The 14,038-nt window shown below is 44.0% G+C and overlaps 1 protein-coding gene across 2 annotated transcripts in view; it reads right to left on the reverse strand.

Annotated features, from left to right (window-relative positions):
• Nucleotides 1-715: 715 nt before the first annotated feature.
• agla (amylo-alpha-1, 6-glucosidase, 4-alpha-glucanotransferase a) overlaps nucleotides 716-14,038 on the reverse strand; it is a 74,404-nt gene continuing 61,081 nt past the window's right edge. For both annotated transcript variants that reach the window (XM_034104976.1, XM_034104975.1), the window contains exons 17-35: nucleotides 13,243-13,393; nucleotides 13,019-13,143; nucleotides 12,828-12,940; nucleotides 12,557-12,691; nucleotides 11,862-11,992; nucleotides 11,149-11,285; nucleotides 10,009-10,142; nucleotides 9,518-9,693; nucleotides 9,288-9,390; nucleotides 8,796-8,919; nucleotides 8,477-8,578; nucleotides 8,290-8,401; nucleotides 8,029-8,164; nucleotides 7,457-7,569; nucleotides 6,391-6,602; nucleotides 6,218-6,315; nucleotides 5,943-6,030; nucleotides 3,600-3,733; nucleotides 716-2,774 (exon numbers count right to left, since the gene is read on the reverse strand). In XM_034104976.1, coding sequence (XP_033960867.1) covers nucleotides 2,657-2,774; nucleotides 3,600-3,733; nucleotides 5,943-6,030; nucleotides 6,218-6,315; nucleotides 6,391-6,602; nucleotides 7,457-7,569; nucleotides 8,029-8,164; nucleotides 8,290-8,401; nucleotides 8,477-8,578; nucleotides 8,796-8,919; nucleotides 9,288-9,390; nucleotides 9,518-9,693; nucleotides 10,009-10,142; nucleotides 11,149-11,285; nucleotides 11,862-11,992; nucleotides 12,557-12,691; nucleotides 12,828-12,940; nucleotides 13,019-13,143; nucleotides 13,243-13,393 — 2,442 coding nt within the window. In that variant the 3' untranslated portion in view covers nucleotides 716-2,656. The remainder of the gene's footprint in view (nucleotides 2,775-3,599; nucleotides 3,734-5,942; nucleotides 6,031-6,217; nucleotides 6,316-6,390; nucleotides 6,603-7,456; nucleotides 7,570-8,028; nucleotides 8,165-8,289; nucleotides 8,402-8,476; nucleotides 8,579-8,795; nucleotides 8,920-9,287; nucleotides 9,391-9,517; nucleotides 9,694-10,008; nucleotides 10,143-11,148; nucleotides 11,286-11,861; nucleotides 11,993-12,556; nucleotides 12,692-12,827; nucleotides 12,941-13,018; nucleotides 13,144-13,242; nucleotides 13,394-14,038) is intronic.

The raw sequence follows: 14,038 nt of genomic DNA on the forward strand, positions 1-14,038 counted from the left end.
AAGCCAGGAAAAGTGATTGAATCCTGGGTATACATGTTTTAAATAGTCTGATACCTCCAGGGCGCATCACCACATTTTACAAGCCAGGGAAGGTGCCTGAATCCTGGGTAAACATTGTTTAATTGTTTTTAAATGTGTGAAAAGTGTTTCGTCACTTTCAAAACTCTCCCGTCATTGCCCGGAGAAATTGGGTCGATGTTGTATTCAATCTGACCGTTAATATTCCAGTGAGACGAAGTACGTACAATGACCGGAGTGATCCCATGTTAATTTTGTCCCAATACCGGAGCATTCCCTAACCCTTACCCTAATCCTAAACCTAACCAAGTCTTCACCCTAAAATTAATGATTCCCCTCATGGGGACCTCCATTTTGTCCCCATAAGGGAGGCGAGTCCCCACACGTGACAGTGTAAACAGATTTAGGTCCCCACAAGTACACACACACACACACACACACACACACACACACACACACACACACACACACACACACACACACACACACACACACACACACACACACACACACACACACACACACACACACACACACACACACACACACACACACACAACACACACACACACACACACACACACACACACACACACACACACACACACACACACACACACACACACACACACACACACACACACACACACACACACACACACACACACACACACACACACACACACACGAGGAGCCATGACCTGTAACAGTTTATTCAGCATTGCTACTGTAACACTATGCAAACAGGCATTATAACATGACACAGAAAACCCACACTGATAATGGAGCAGGTACACACGGTGGGAGGGGACGTTAATGCAGTAACGTACTATCAGTACAGTACATATGTTCATGATTGTGATGTCTGTTTGTCGGATAGATTACATCCCTCTGTATTAACCCAGCCATGGCACAGGCTAACCTTGGTTCTAAATGGCTTTGTTAAGATGAACACAAGTACAACTCTAAATAAAAGCTAACAACTCTTTAATGTGAATATTTGAGTGAGGATATAATCCCTTGGGTTAGACGCTTTAACAAAGAAACGGTACATCTTACATTCTGTGACACTGGGTGAGTGATGTCGTGTTCTACATAGCATGTTTAGGCTAGAGACTACATATGCTTTACTTTTACACACAGACATTGACAATGAAATCCAAGTGATATTAGAAAGACATGGCTCATATTCCATGCTCCTCACGTGTTTCTGCTCTTTTGAGCGTTGGGTAGACAGTGGAAGCCCCCAGCAGAGCGCTGCAGACAGTCACACACAGGGCAAACACGGAACACTGTTCACGCACAGAACTGCTGTTTGAATATCTCTACACGGAGACAGATGATATCTAACATATCTTGTAGGAAAAATGTGGCAAAATGGGGAAAAGCTTGACAATCATATGCAAAATATTCATTGTTTTATGCTCTAAAGTACGCAGGCTGACGGGTGCAAACGCTTTACAACGGCCCAAAACATTTTCATTAGGAGAAACGAGCTGCAGCTTCAAAAACTGAATACCAAAATACTTGAACGATGCGAATATAACAACACAACGTCACCAAGCGCTCCGATCCCAGCTGTGTGTCCCCTGGTTTCTGTTGTGTTTCGAGCTTCTTGCTGTGTTTTGTATTTGCAGGGTTTTGTTTATGCAGCGCTTTTATTAAACGCTGCGCAAGTTGGTGACGTTTTTTCTTCATCGTTTTTTAATGTGCATTGTTTTTGAGGCTGCAGCGAGTTTCTCCTTATGGAAATGTCTTGGGACATTAAAGTGCATTTGCACCAGTCGGACACCGAACTGAAGGGTTTTTATTGAAGGAACTGCTGCTGTGATAAAGCTGTAGCATCTTCTCACACGTGGAGCTGACTACGAGGGACTTATTATGCAAGTTCTGCTCTGTGTGGAATTATTTCTGTTGGTCAAGGTGCGTCAGAGTATAATGTGATATGATATTAAGTACATATCAACACTAAAGTGCTGGGCTACTCTCTTATGTTATTCAAAACATTAGAGAATATTAAATATTGTTTGAAATGATGCTCTTGCTGCTTGTATGTGATCGGGGAGAGATGGTAAACATGATCCTGAACTAAACTGTATTCAGTCAAGGGAGTTAGAAGCAGCCAAGCCGGCTGTCGGACTGATTAACAAGGCTCAATAATACAACGTGCGAGAGTAAGCATCTTCTGGCTGCCTGTAATGGTGAAACACATATATAGTAGCTTCAATAGTTCATTGAGAACAAGGGCGCAAAGCGAGTTTGCCAAACAACATCGCTGGTACACTATCAAGATATGGTTGTCATAGAAACATCAGTGCCGAGACGTTTTTTTTCTTGATTAAAAGGGGGGAGGAGGCTCTGCACAGCGCCCTTCCAGAAGAAGATGCTATGTGGACTCGGGCTCTAATACACACTCTCCCTATCAGTGCAGGGTAGCTGAAACAGGATGGAGCTCCCAGATGATCTGTCTCACTGGTAACCCTAACAACAGTGGACTGACACTGAAGACAGAGTGTTGCTGCGTCAGTGTTTCTACTCAAGGCAAGCTCTGGGTTTAGGGCACTCTCTTCTTCAGTCATTCTTCAGCACAACTATTCTGCTGCAGGAAGTGGGACTGCTGCGTGACGTTGGGGGGGCTTCAGAGGTCGAAGAGGACCTCCAGCACGGTAGACAGAGACCAGGCCTGGCTCTCACAGCTGAAGGGACAGAACTGACCGCTCTCATTGGTCAGCTCAGGCAGACCCTTCCATGGAGACCTGAGCAGAGACAGAGAGGCGAAGTGATGACAACACAACCGTTAATTCAGCTATTCGTTAGCATAGCTTCCATTCTTTCAGCATTAGCCGCTAGCATTCCTTCCATTCTTTCAGCATTAGCCGCTAGCATACCGTCCATTCTTTCAGCATTAGCCGCTAGCATTCCTTCCATTCTTTCAGCATTAGCCGCTAGCATACCTTCCATTCTTTCAGCATTAGCCGCTAGCATTCCTTCCATTCTTTCAGCATTAGCCGCTAGCATTCCTTCCATTCTTTCAGCATTAGCCGCTAGCATACCTTCCATTCTTTCAGCATTAGCCGCTAGCATACCTTCCATTCGTTCAGCATTAGCCATTAGCATACCCTCCATTCTTTCAGCATTAGCCGTTAGCATACCTTCAATTCTTTCAGCATTAGCCGCTAGCATACCTTCCATTCTTTCAGCATTAGCCATTAGCATACCTTCCATTCTTTCAGCATTAGCCGCTAGCATACCTTCCATTCTTTCAGCATTAGCCGCTAGCATACCTTCCATTCTTTCAGCATTAGCCGCTAGCATACCTTCCATTCTTTCAGCATTAGCCATTAGCATACCCTCCATTCTTTCAGCATTAGCCGTTAGCATACCTTCCATTCTTTCAGCATTATCCATTAGCATACCCTCCATTCTTTCAGCATTAGCCGCTAGCATACCTTCCATTCTTTCAGCATTATCCATTAGCATACCTTCCATTCTTTCAGCATTAGCCGTTAGCATACCTTCCATTCATTCAGTATGCCTTTTAAAAGTCTCTTAATAAGTGAAAGGGAGCACAGTGTTCGTACCTCTCCAGGTGGGTGTAATGCCGTGACAGAACATTCTTCACCATGGTGACTGTTTTAGCGTAGCTTTCTTCTCCCTGCTTCTTGGCAAAGTAGAGTTTAGCACGCAGGAAGTAGCCTACAGGCCACAGCCACTCCTACAAAAAAAAAAAAAATTAAAATCCTGCTTCACCGCTGGTTCTATGCTATAGTTCAAGGTGTTGGTTAGCTTTAAGCTAACTCTTCTGCAGCACATTGTCTAAAATGCCCTTATCTGTGTTTTGAGACAGCAGTTGTTATGAAATAGATTTTAGTATGTAAAGTTTTTCAAGGCTTGGGAAGTAACGGATTACGTAATCAGGATACTAAAAAATGGTAACTGTATAAATTACATTCAAAAAGACGCACCAAGATTACTTTTTTTTTTAAAGGTCCCCTATTATACTGTTTTTTATAAATATATTATAAGTCTCAGATACAAAACAAGTCTCTGAAGTGTTTGGCTCCAAACACCAAACAGGTCATTGCAGCATTAGGCTACCCATAATCCTCTCTGTTTCAGCCCTGTTTCCAAAGTGCTGATTCTCTGTCTGTTACTTCAGATGAAAGCAAGGAGCCCCTCCCCACGCCCCTCTGAGAGACATTTGGTTACAAAGAACTCAATGGTGCTCTAGAGGAGATTCAGGTGATAAGGGGGGGGGGGGGAAATCTGATCAGCTCATCGTCAGACAGGTTTCTATAGAAATGGATCAGGACAAAAAGAGTGAGAATATTTTTTCCTGAAACTTTCAGAGTCTCTTTACACAGAGGGGACACATGTTGATGTATAAAAGACATGAACAAGTGGATTTTGCATTATAGGTGACTTTTAAATGGGGATTACGAGCAGGACAACAATGTTACAATACATTTTGAAATAAAGATCAATATATTGTAGGGAGACATACTATCTGAACTTTCGTTATGGTTTTCATTTAGGCTACTTTCATTCTTTTTTTAAAAAGGGGACCTATCAGGCAAAATGCACTTTGTGATGTCTTTTATACATCAATGTGTCCCCGGTGTGTCAGAGAACTCACGCAGCGTCAGAAAATAAAACCCTCTCTCTTTTCCTCCGTACCCTAATCTCTAAAAATGGGGAACAACGGAGCTGATCCAGATTTGCATCCGATTTTACGTCATATCGGCAATGTGGACCCACAGCACTATCAGAAACGTTGCCATCAGAAACAATGCCCGACTGTTTTGGACGTCATTTGGTCGGTGTTACATTAGCATGGCTAACACTCAGAGCTAACCTGTACTGGAGAGCATGTGTGTGAAGAAGCAGGAAATACAAAGGAACTCACCTTGTGGTGTAACCAGCAAGAGAGAAAGCCTTTGAGCTCCAGACTGTTTCAGAGAGAATCCTTGATAATCCATGATATGGCGTTTCATCACGGCAGTATCTTCCGGTAGAATCTCCCGCATGAGCTCAGCCCCTCCTTGTTTTTTTATTATCAAATTCTATTTTTTTTAAGCTTTATACATACAATCAGTACTTTTGAAACAGGAAGTGAAGTAGAGGGATTTGAGGCATGGCTAGAATGGGCGATTTGTTTGGTATTTTGAGCAAAACACTTCATAGACATGTTTTTATATATCTGAGACCTATGCTATTGCATAAAAATAGCATGATCGGTGCACTTTAAATTAAGTAGGAGGACACCTGATTTATTAAACAAAACACTGTTTGCTTTTAATTGTGTAAACGAATGCTTTTAACTAAAATGTGTAAATTTACTTTTCTGTTGGCCTTTAATTTCAGATGAGGCATTTTTGATACTGAATATCTTGGTTTCTTCTTTTCTAAGGTTACATTGTTCTGTTGTCAGAATACACACCGAAAAAACTTTGGCTTTAATTAAATGTATTATGTCAACAAATGTCACATAACTGTATTAGGTTAGTTGAAATCAATAATATTTGGTTGAACCTAATATTTGTATTTAAACTTAATTGTTATATGAATGCTGTTGACATGATACATTTAACTAAAGTCATCGTTGCAGTTTTTTCAGTGCACTTCTTATTGATTTTTATTTTCTCTTGTATTTATTTGTATTATATTTGATAATGAGGCAGTCCAAAAGTAACGGAAAGTAAATTACTTTTATTTTTGTAACAATCAGATTAGGTTACTGATCAGATTTGTCACAGGTAACTAGTAAATGTAAGATGTTATAGTAGGTTTTTATCGTAACTGAAAATAAAGATGTGTACAGATGACCATCTGCTCAGTGTCTGGGTGGTGATGATGAAGCCTCAGGGTTTCACATATCTGCCTTCTGTGAGATTGTAGTGGATGTGGAGTTGTTTGTAACTCACTGGGCCTTGGTGGTAGTTGAAGCCTTTAGCCAGGTTGTAGTTGTCGTTGTCCAGAGAGTTGTCATAGACACCACAGTACACCATGTCACTATGAAAACACAAATACTATTTGTACGAGCCAATTAATTGTGAGTATACTATTATCAGTATGAGACTGAATGTATAAGGAATCCTCCCACTGCCACCACTCTTCTGTTAAGCACATGTACATGAATACACTTAGAAGAAGGTGGAGTGACAGTACATCTGCCAAACACCCTAATGAAGATATTTACTCGGGGTCCAGCGTCTTCATTCCCAGCGGGCCCAGCAGTTTCTTCTCAGCCATCTCAAGGGCCAACCAGGCCTTCTCCACTGTGAACAGCTCGGGGGCCTTCAACACAGAGAGCCTATCAGCAGCCAATCACAGCTCAGCACACTGTGAGCCTATACCAGATGTTCTACTCACCACCACCATGGCGATAGTGAAGTTGGGTCTCAGCTGGTAGTCACACCAGGCGCTGGAGGCCCCGTAGCTGTCCTTATAGATGCCTTTCTTGTGCACCAGGTCAGCATGCTTCTCATTGGGGTCACCTGGGTCCCCGGACACCCAGAACCCTGCCTCGAAGGTCTGCTGCAGCTGCTGGTTCCACTGGGAGTACGAGAGGAACTCCTCCTTACCTGCAACACAACAACAACAACAGGGTTTATACCAAGGGTGTATCTTCAAAGTGTATACATTACAGACATGAACTGCAATGTCAAAGACTTTGATGTATTTTTCATGTATAAATATGTTATACATTTAAAAGGCAGGGGGATAAGTACACCTTCTTCCTTAACAGTCCCCACGTTAGGTATGGTGGTGTGTGCGTTCAGGTGGTCAGGATTACTGCACACAAGTGGAAATTAATGTCAAAGAATTTCTAGATCTTGACTAGAAGTTGTTTTGATCATAAAGGAAAATACTGAATTGTTCAGTTCCAGATACTGTCTAAATGTTTGCCTCTGTAGATACACCATGATCTGTAATGCACGTGTGTAAATGATAAACATTTTGAGAATCTACTTCTTTGCACTAAAATTAAAGGAACAATTTAGAGTTGTTGTTGTGTAGAGGTTATCATGCATCGATGTTACTGCTCCGGCCCACTTGAGATCACATCTGGCTGTGTGCGGCCACTGAACTGAAATGAGTTTGAGGCCCCTGGTTCATACTGGGGGCGGGGGCGGGGGTGGCGAAGTCCATAGGGACTTGGCTTGGCAACTGGAAGGTCACCAGTTCAAGTCCCGGCAAGACCAAGTGCTACCGAGGTGTCCCTGAGCAAGGCACCGTTCAAAATGGCAGCACACTGCTCCTAACACTAGGATGGGTCAAATGCAGAGAAACCATTTCCCCACGGGGATTAATAAAGTATATAAAAAAAAAATAAAAAAAATACTGATGGCTCGTCAAACTAAAGGAGTGCAGGACACATTTCATCATGTGAACAAACAGTGTGTGTGTGTGTGTGTGTGTGTGTGTGTGTGTGTACCATCTCTGTGTACTTTGGCTCCGTCATAAGGGAACACTCCTTTGACATGGAGCTCCACCACCCAGCGGACAGCTGACTTACTGAGACCAACGATCTCCACTGCTGCTCCGTCCCTACACACACACACACACACACACACACACACACACACACACACACACACACACAAATGCTGAAGTAACACTGAGGAAAACAGCAAATCTTCACATCTGATTAAACCCAATACAGGACAATGGCCTGCTTTAAGACACTGAGGGGTTTGTAATGTGACGTGTGTGATGAATGTGTGTGTGGTAGCTTGTGTGTGTGGTTCCTTGGAGTGTCTGTGTGTCATTGTATTTGTGATATCTTGGTTTGTGTGTGTTATCTTGGACTGTGCGTGTATATGTGTTATCATGTATTTTCTGTGTGTGTATTTCTTTTTATGATATATTGGATTGTGTGCTTGTATGTATCTTGAAGTGTGTGTTTGCATGCGTGTGATCATGTGTTCTTTCAGAGTGAGTGTGTATTTGGGTGTTACCTTGGATTGTGTGAGTGTGTGTGAGTGTGTGTGTGTATGTGTGTGTTACCTTGGGCTAGCGGGCATGCCTTTGTTCTTTGCCTTCTCACTTTCTCCCATCTTATCCATCCATGTGCCGCAGTTGAAGCGGTTTCCTCCGCTCACAAAGCCGGTATCTGGATCCACCTTGGCCTCCACGCTGAACCCTGAGAATAACATTCATGCACTTGATGAAACACCCCGGCTGCTGCTGCCGGGTACACCATGTGTCGTGCAGCAGCAGCGTTCTGTGGTACTTTATCCTACTGTCAATCACACACAGTCTGTCTACCTTCATCTCTCATGTGCATGTCTATCTTGGGTCCATAGTTTCTCTCTCTGAAGGAAATCCCCTGTAGGTGGCGCTGCAGAGCCTCCTGGATCACATCATACAGAGGCTGCTCCTACACACACACAATATGGAAAGTGATGTGCTGCTGACCTTTAACTCTGTGTGTGTGTGTGTGTGTTGTACATACCACTTCTCCAGGGGTCAGAGGTTCGCAGTCGTCAGTAGGGTACATGCGTGTTACAGGGCACTGAAGGATTTCATGCCCCTGGGGAACGTGGGAAGTGTAGTCCTGAAGAAAGCACAAAGGAGGTTAAAGTTTATAAATAAGTACATTATTAAAAGACAATATAAGATCATACTGTATGTGTATGTAGAAATACATGACTTTTCTTTATTTATTGTAGGTAAACAAACATTTAATATAGTTAGGAATAACTTTAGAAGGGATTGCTTGTTGAAAGTGAAATGTATGTAGACCTCCCCTTTCCATGATACCATAGTACTACCTGAATGCACTGCAGCCACCACCACACAGCATCACGGCAGTTGAAGCGAGCACAGCGACCCTCACCCAGCAGGTTGGGGATCAAACCGTGACGCAACGTGCCCGCAAATGCCAGGATGATGTTGCTATGGAGACCAGGAGACAGAATGGTTTATTTTAGAGTTAAGTTACTGAAGAGCAGGGCAATGAAGTAGCACACACACACACACACACACACACACACACACACACACACACACACACACACACACACACACACACACACACACACACACACACACACACACACACACACACACACACACACACACACACACACACACACACACACACACACACACACACACACACACACACACACACACACACACACACACACACACACACACACACACACACACACACACACACACACACACACACACACACACACACACACACACACACACACACACACACACACACACACACACACACACACACACACACACACCGAGCCTCGACGTGTCTCCCAGTGAGCAGCATCAGTCCTCTGAGGGCGATGAAAGTGTCTCGGCCCCAGCACCGGAAGATCCCAGCGGAGAAATGAGGCAGACCTGGAGGAGGAGTCAAATCGGCCAATGAGCCTCTACAGTATTTATGTTTACACACTTTTATTAATAATAATTCATAATAATTGTAACTTTATCTACAGACACCATTAAGCGTCTGTTGCTATGCTACCTGCAGCCAATGAGACGCAGCACTGCTCCTTCTGGCCTGTGACGGGACTGACGCGGTAGGGAACGTTGTCAAGTTTGGTAGAAAGGGGAGGGAGGGCCGGCAGGTCTCCAACGCCACACATCTGAACGGACCCCAGCGCCAGGTGAAGCACGAAGCTGGAGCCATTCTGCACGAAACTGTTTGAACAAAGAGAGAGAATATAAGCAGCTGAAGGGAGACAGGAAGTGGGGTTGTCCAACATGTCTCTTAATAACTGCCACTACGGTGTCCGGCAGGTGCAAACCCGTTGCACTTCCATGAAGGAAGAAGTGCGATGGATGCAACACCTTTAGTAACCGCTGCGCACGGATCCACAAGTTGGTGAAGATGGGCTTTTATTCGCCCGTGTTTTGAAAGTGCAGCACTTTGTCCTAATGGAAGTGTTGCAGCGCGTGTGCACCTGTTGGCCCCCGTAACATCAGATCCTAAGAAGCATACTTCCTGTTTCCTACCTGGACATGAGCTTCTGAGATGCGTCCAGAGCGGTCGTGTAGGTGGACACCAGGATGGCATCAAAGTAACAGGGGATGAGGTAGCGTGGGATGTGTTTCAGGTAGTCAAACATGGCTGCCAACCACTGACCAATCTGCACACACACAAGGTACACGCATCAGACTTCAACCAGAGGCATGCCGTTTGGAGCATGAGTACTAATGTCTTTACAGATATCCAACTGGAGCATTATGTGCATCCTGTCTGTAATCATCCTGCTCTGCCCTGCATAGCGAGTAGCTTACAGTGACAGCAGGGTTGACAAGCTTTTTTTAAAGGCACAGCTCATCTGATTAAGACATATTTTGTCACTTACATTTTGTACTTAAATAGTGGTGTCTAAGACTTTGTCAATAAAAAGAAAAATCACCATTCAAATCAATGTTCAGGCTAAGATGACATAGCAGCAGAAGTAGTATCGCTTTAACAAAATAAAATGGGACCCAGATTGCAGTGTGTTTTCAATGTGTTGGCAGTGGCTTGTGTCTGCAGAGGTGTGACAGCACCAGTGATTATTTAGGTTTTTAAAGATATTTTTCGAATTCGTTAAAGGTGGGGTAGGTAAGTTTGAGAAACCGGCTCGAGATACACTTTGTGTTATATTACATGGAATGCTCTTAACATCCGATAGCAACGAATATCTGAAGTGCTTTGACAATAAATCCATTAAAAAACATCATCAGTGGAAGCCGTGGTTCTGTAAAGAGCACGACCAATCATCTGAGCCGGCTAAAGTAACTGGATGGCCTACCTGCCTGTCAGCCTTCCATCTGTGCACACACTGATCTTGTGCCCTCATTGGTCACGTGCGCGTTCGTGTGTGTTGGAGGAGGGGCTCTGAAGGAAGTGGCAGATTTTTTCAGGCTGTGCATTTTCAGATTCTAGTGCACTCCAGCTGGTTTCTCAAACTTACCTACCCCACCTTTAAGTCTTGTAAATACTGTTCGCTACACCTTCATTGTGTTCAACTCTCATGAGATAACATCACAGACGGATTCCTCAAAACCTGAACAGTTCAAACCAGATGTCTCTGAAGGGCTGAACACCAGAAGAGACACATGACATGTGTCTTTGTACTGGTGGCCCTGTAGGCTGCTCACCTGTTGCAGCGGTCCCTCTCTGCGGGTCAGTCTGTTGGCGACAAAGTCTATGAGCCAGTCCCCTTGTCTGAGGTTGCCACACACAGGATGGCCCAGGTCATTGCTGGCACGGATGTCAGCCAGCACTGATATCAGACCTGAAGCGACAAAATCAACTCCCCTCAGGCCCCGTGTCCACACGGAATATCATTTACTTTTTCAATTACAATCACCGCTTCTAGAGGACAGACTGCCTTTTGTCCATATGTTCAGGCTACTTTAGTTTTGTTCAAGATTTCAGCATGAACACCAAATAGAAGATCCATCGAGCGAACAGGACGGTGAGTGTTGATAAAGTACAACACTCGCCAACAGCTGCAGTGTCTTTGTTAAGATGTGTTAAACGTATATGGGACACATGGGGCTTAAAGCTAGGTTCTACTCTCGCTCCGATAGTGAGCTCCCAGCGCATATCTGAACAGGAGACATGTTTTCACTTCAAAGCGTTGGAACGGCCACACAAAGAAGGCGGGAGTTATAATGCAGCTGCTTCACTTTACTACCTTGGGTGTGTAGTTGTCTTATGTATTTTATAAAGGTGTACTTGCCTTTTTATATAATATGTTATTGTACTTAGCACATCCTCATTTGAGGAAACATTATAGTTTATTATAGTACGCTGTAAACTATGTAGAACACCGTATCGTGTCTCAATTTGAAACAGTGTGTAACACCTTGTAGTCCAGCGTATTTGAGGCTCTCCCACCCTGGGACCGCGTAGCAGCCTCCACCACCTTCCTGTTCCTCCGCGTCACAGCGGAAAAGCAGCATGTTCAGGTCGGCCAACGTCAGCCTGGACATCAGTCTGTGGACACACACGAGTGTCATCATCTTTGTCCTTCCACACCTCTTCTGTGCACTCACGCTGTCCCATCCCATCAAAGGGACATTTACTAGACGTCTCGTTTAATACACATTTATGAAAAGTAAGCACAGCAGTGTAATGAGAAAAAGGATATAACAAGCAGACATATGGTTTTAATTCCTTGTCTTCCTCTCCTTGTCCAAATATGGTGCCTACATTTCCCATAATGCAACTCAATGACAGTATCAGTTGCTTGTAGCAAGACTTCCAATAACTCCGCTGAGCTTCACACCTCCACAGTTTCATTCTTCTTACAGCCAACCGACACGAGCTCGAGGGACACTTGAGGACATCCAATCAGAGTTCCTGAGACACTCAAGACTTCATGCAGCCTTTGGCACATCTGCATAACTCTACAACATCTGTACACACAGCTTGACATGTGAGTTGAGTCACTGCTTGCCTCTAACCCTTCACAACAATGTTATAGTTATGAAAGAGAGTTAAGGCGGGTTTAACCATAAGAACATATCTACAGTGAGTGACGTGTGCACATGTACTCACTGGGCCAGGGGCTGGGTCAGGATCTCTGGCAGGTGCTCATCTGCTGCACTGCCTCTCTGGTACTTTGGGCTGAACTGAGTCAGACAGCATCTCAGCACCCCCACCAGCTTCTGGGCCGTGGGGTCCAGACTAACCCTGTGAGGGAAAGAGGAGAGGATGTCATGGCTAACAAACTAATGCTGGAGCTTTGAAGCCAATGAAGCGGTGATACATCGTAATGTCTCAATGACGACGAACACACAGTCCTGATTCCCTCAGGGCTGAGGTCTACCTGAAGGCGATGACGCTGCCAGGTGTCAAATTGTGGAAGGTGATTTCCTCCATAAACTCTGATATGCCTTTAGAGGTCACCCCAGCTTGCTTCACCACTGTACTCTCCTGTAACTACATATATGCACTGAATGTTATAATAGTTTAAATGACCTCATTTATATCAATAATACAAACATGGTCAATATCTACCGATATGTGCTCCTTTATTTCCACAGTGTACTCTGGCATGCCGTTGATGTATTTGCCATCCTTCTTATAACTCCCAGCATGCCTTTCCACTGTCCTGGCCTCCAGCACCACTTCCTCTATCTTCCCTAGAGAGACACAGAGAGGGAGACAGATTATCATACACAGATAGTTAGATATACAAGTTGGAGATTTGTGACAGACGGGTGATAATGTAATCTCCATACCAGGTATGAACATGGGTGGGATGTTGGTGTCGTATTTGTGTGTTTGGGGGTTCCAGAAGGCCGTCCTGCACACGGCCACCACAGACTGGTGTGTGCTGGGACAGTGGCGAGTCACTGCAACAACATCTGCATCCACCTGGTCCACAAACACCTGCAGGACCAGATGAGATCAATGGATATGACACACATTTAAATGTTTCCTTATTATATCAACACACATACAAAGTTCATTATGGGTTGAGTAGACCTTTTTTTTTTTTTTTTTATAAATACTCGTCCTCGTTCCTTTATTGAAGTGATAGTGTGTAAGGAGGAGGTAGAGGGGATGACTTGCAGCAAAGGGTCCTAGGCTCAAATTCCAAACCGAGCTCTCCCGCAGCATGTATTATTTGAGCATATTCCTATCTATTAGTATATTAGATATAATATATTAGTATGCATATTACTATATCAATATTCTAATATTCAAACATTAGATGTTGCATATTTTTGTTAAAAGAATGTTCTTCCACGGTAGGAATTATTTAAGGAGGCCTTGTTTTCATTAGAGGCCAAAATATGTTTATGACTATTCTAAGAATCAGTTGGACAGTTGTTCACCAGGTCTCTGCTCATTGTATTTCCATCACGTTATGGATGCACCTACATCAGGCTCTACGTGCATCCTGAGGGCTAATGCCTAGCAAGCTCGTAGCCAAACCTTTCCTTATGTGTGGCACACTTATATCTGGAGAAATGTGTGGCTGCCTTCCTGTTCATCTCCTCTCTGCTGCAGCCACCTGGTGTTCGGTGTAGG

The sequence above is a fragment of the Pseudochaenichthys georgianus genome, chromosome 17, assembly GCF_902827115.2.
Source record: "Pseudochaenichthys georgianus chromosome 17, fPseGeo1.2, whole genome shotgun sequence".
Classification (NCBI taxonomy): Eukaryota; Metazoa; Chordata; class Actinopteri; order Perciformes; family Channichthyidae; genus Pseudochaenichthys; species Pseudochaenichthys georgianus.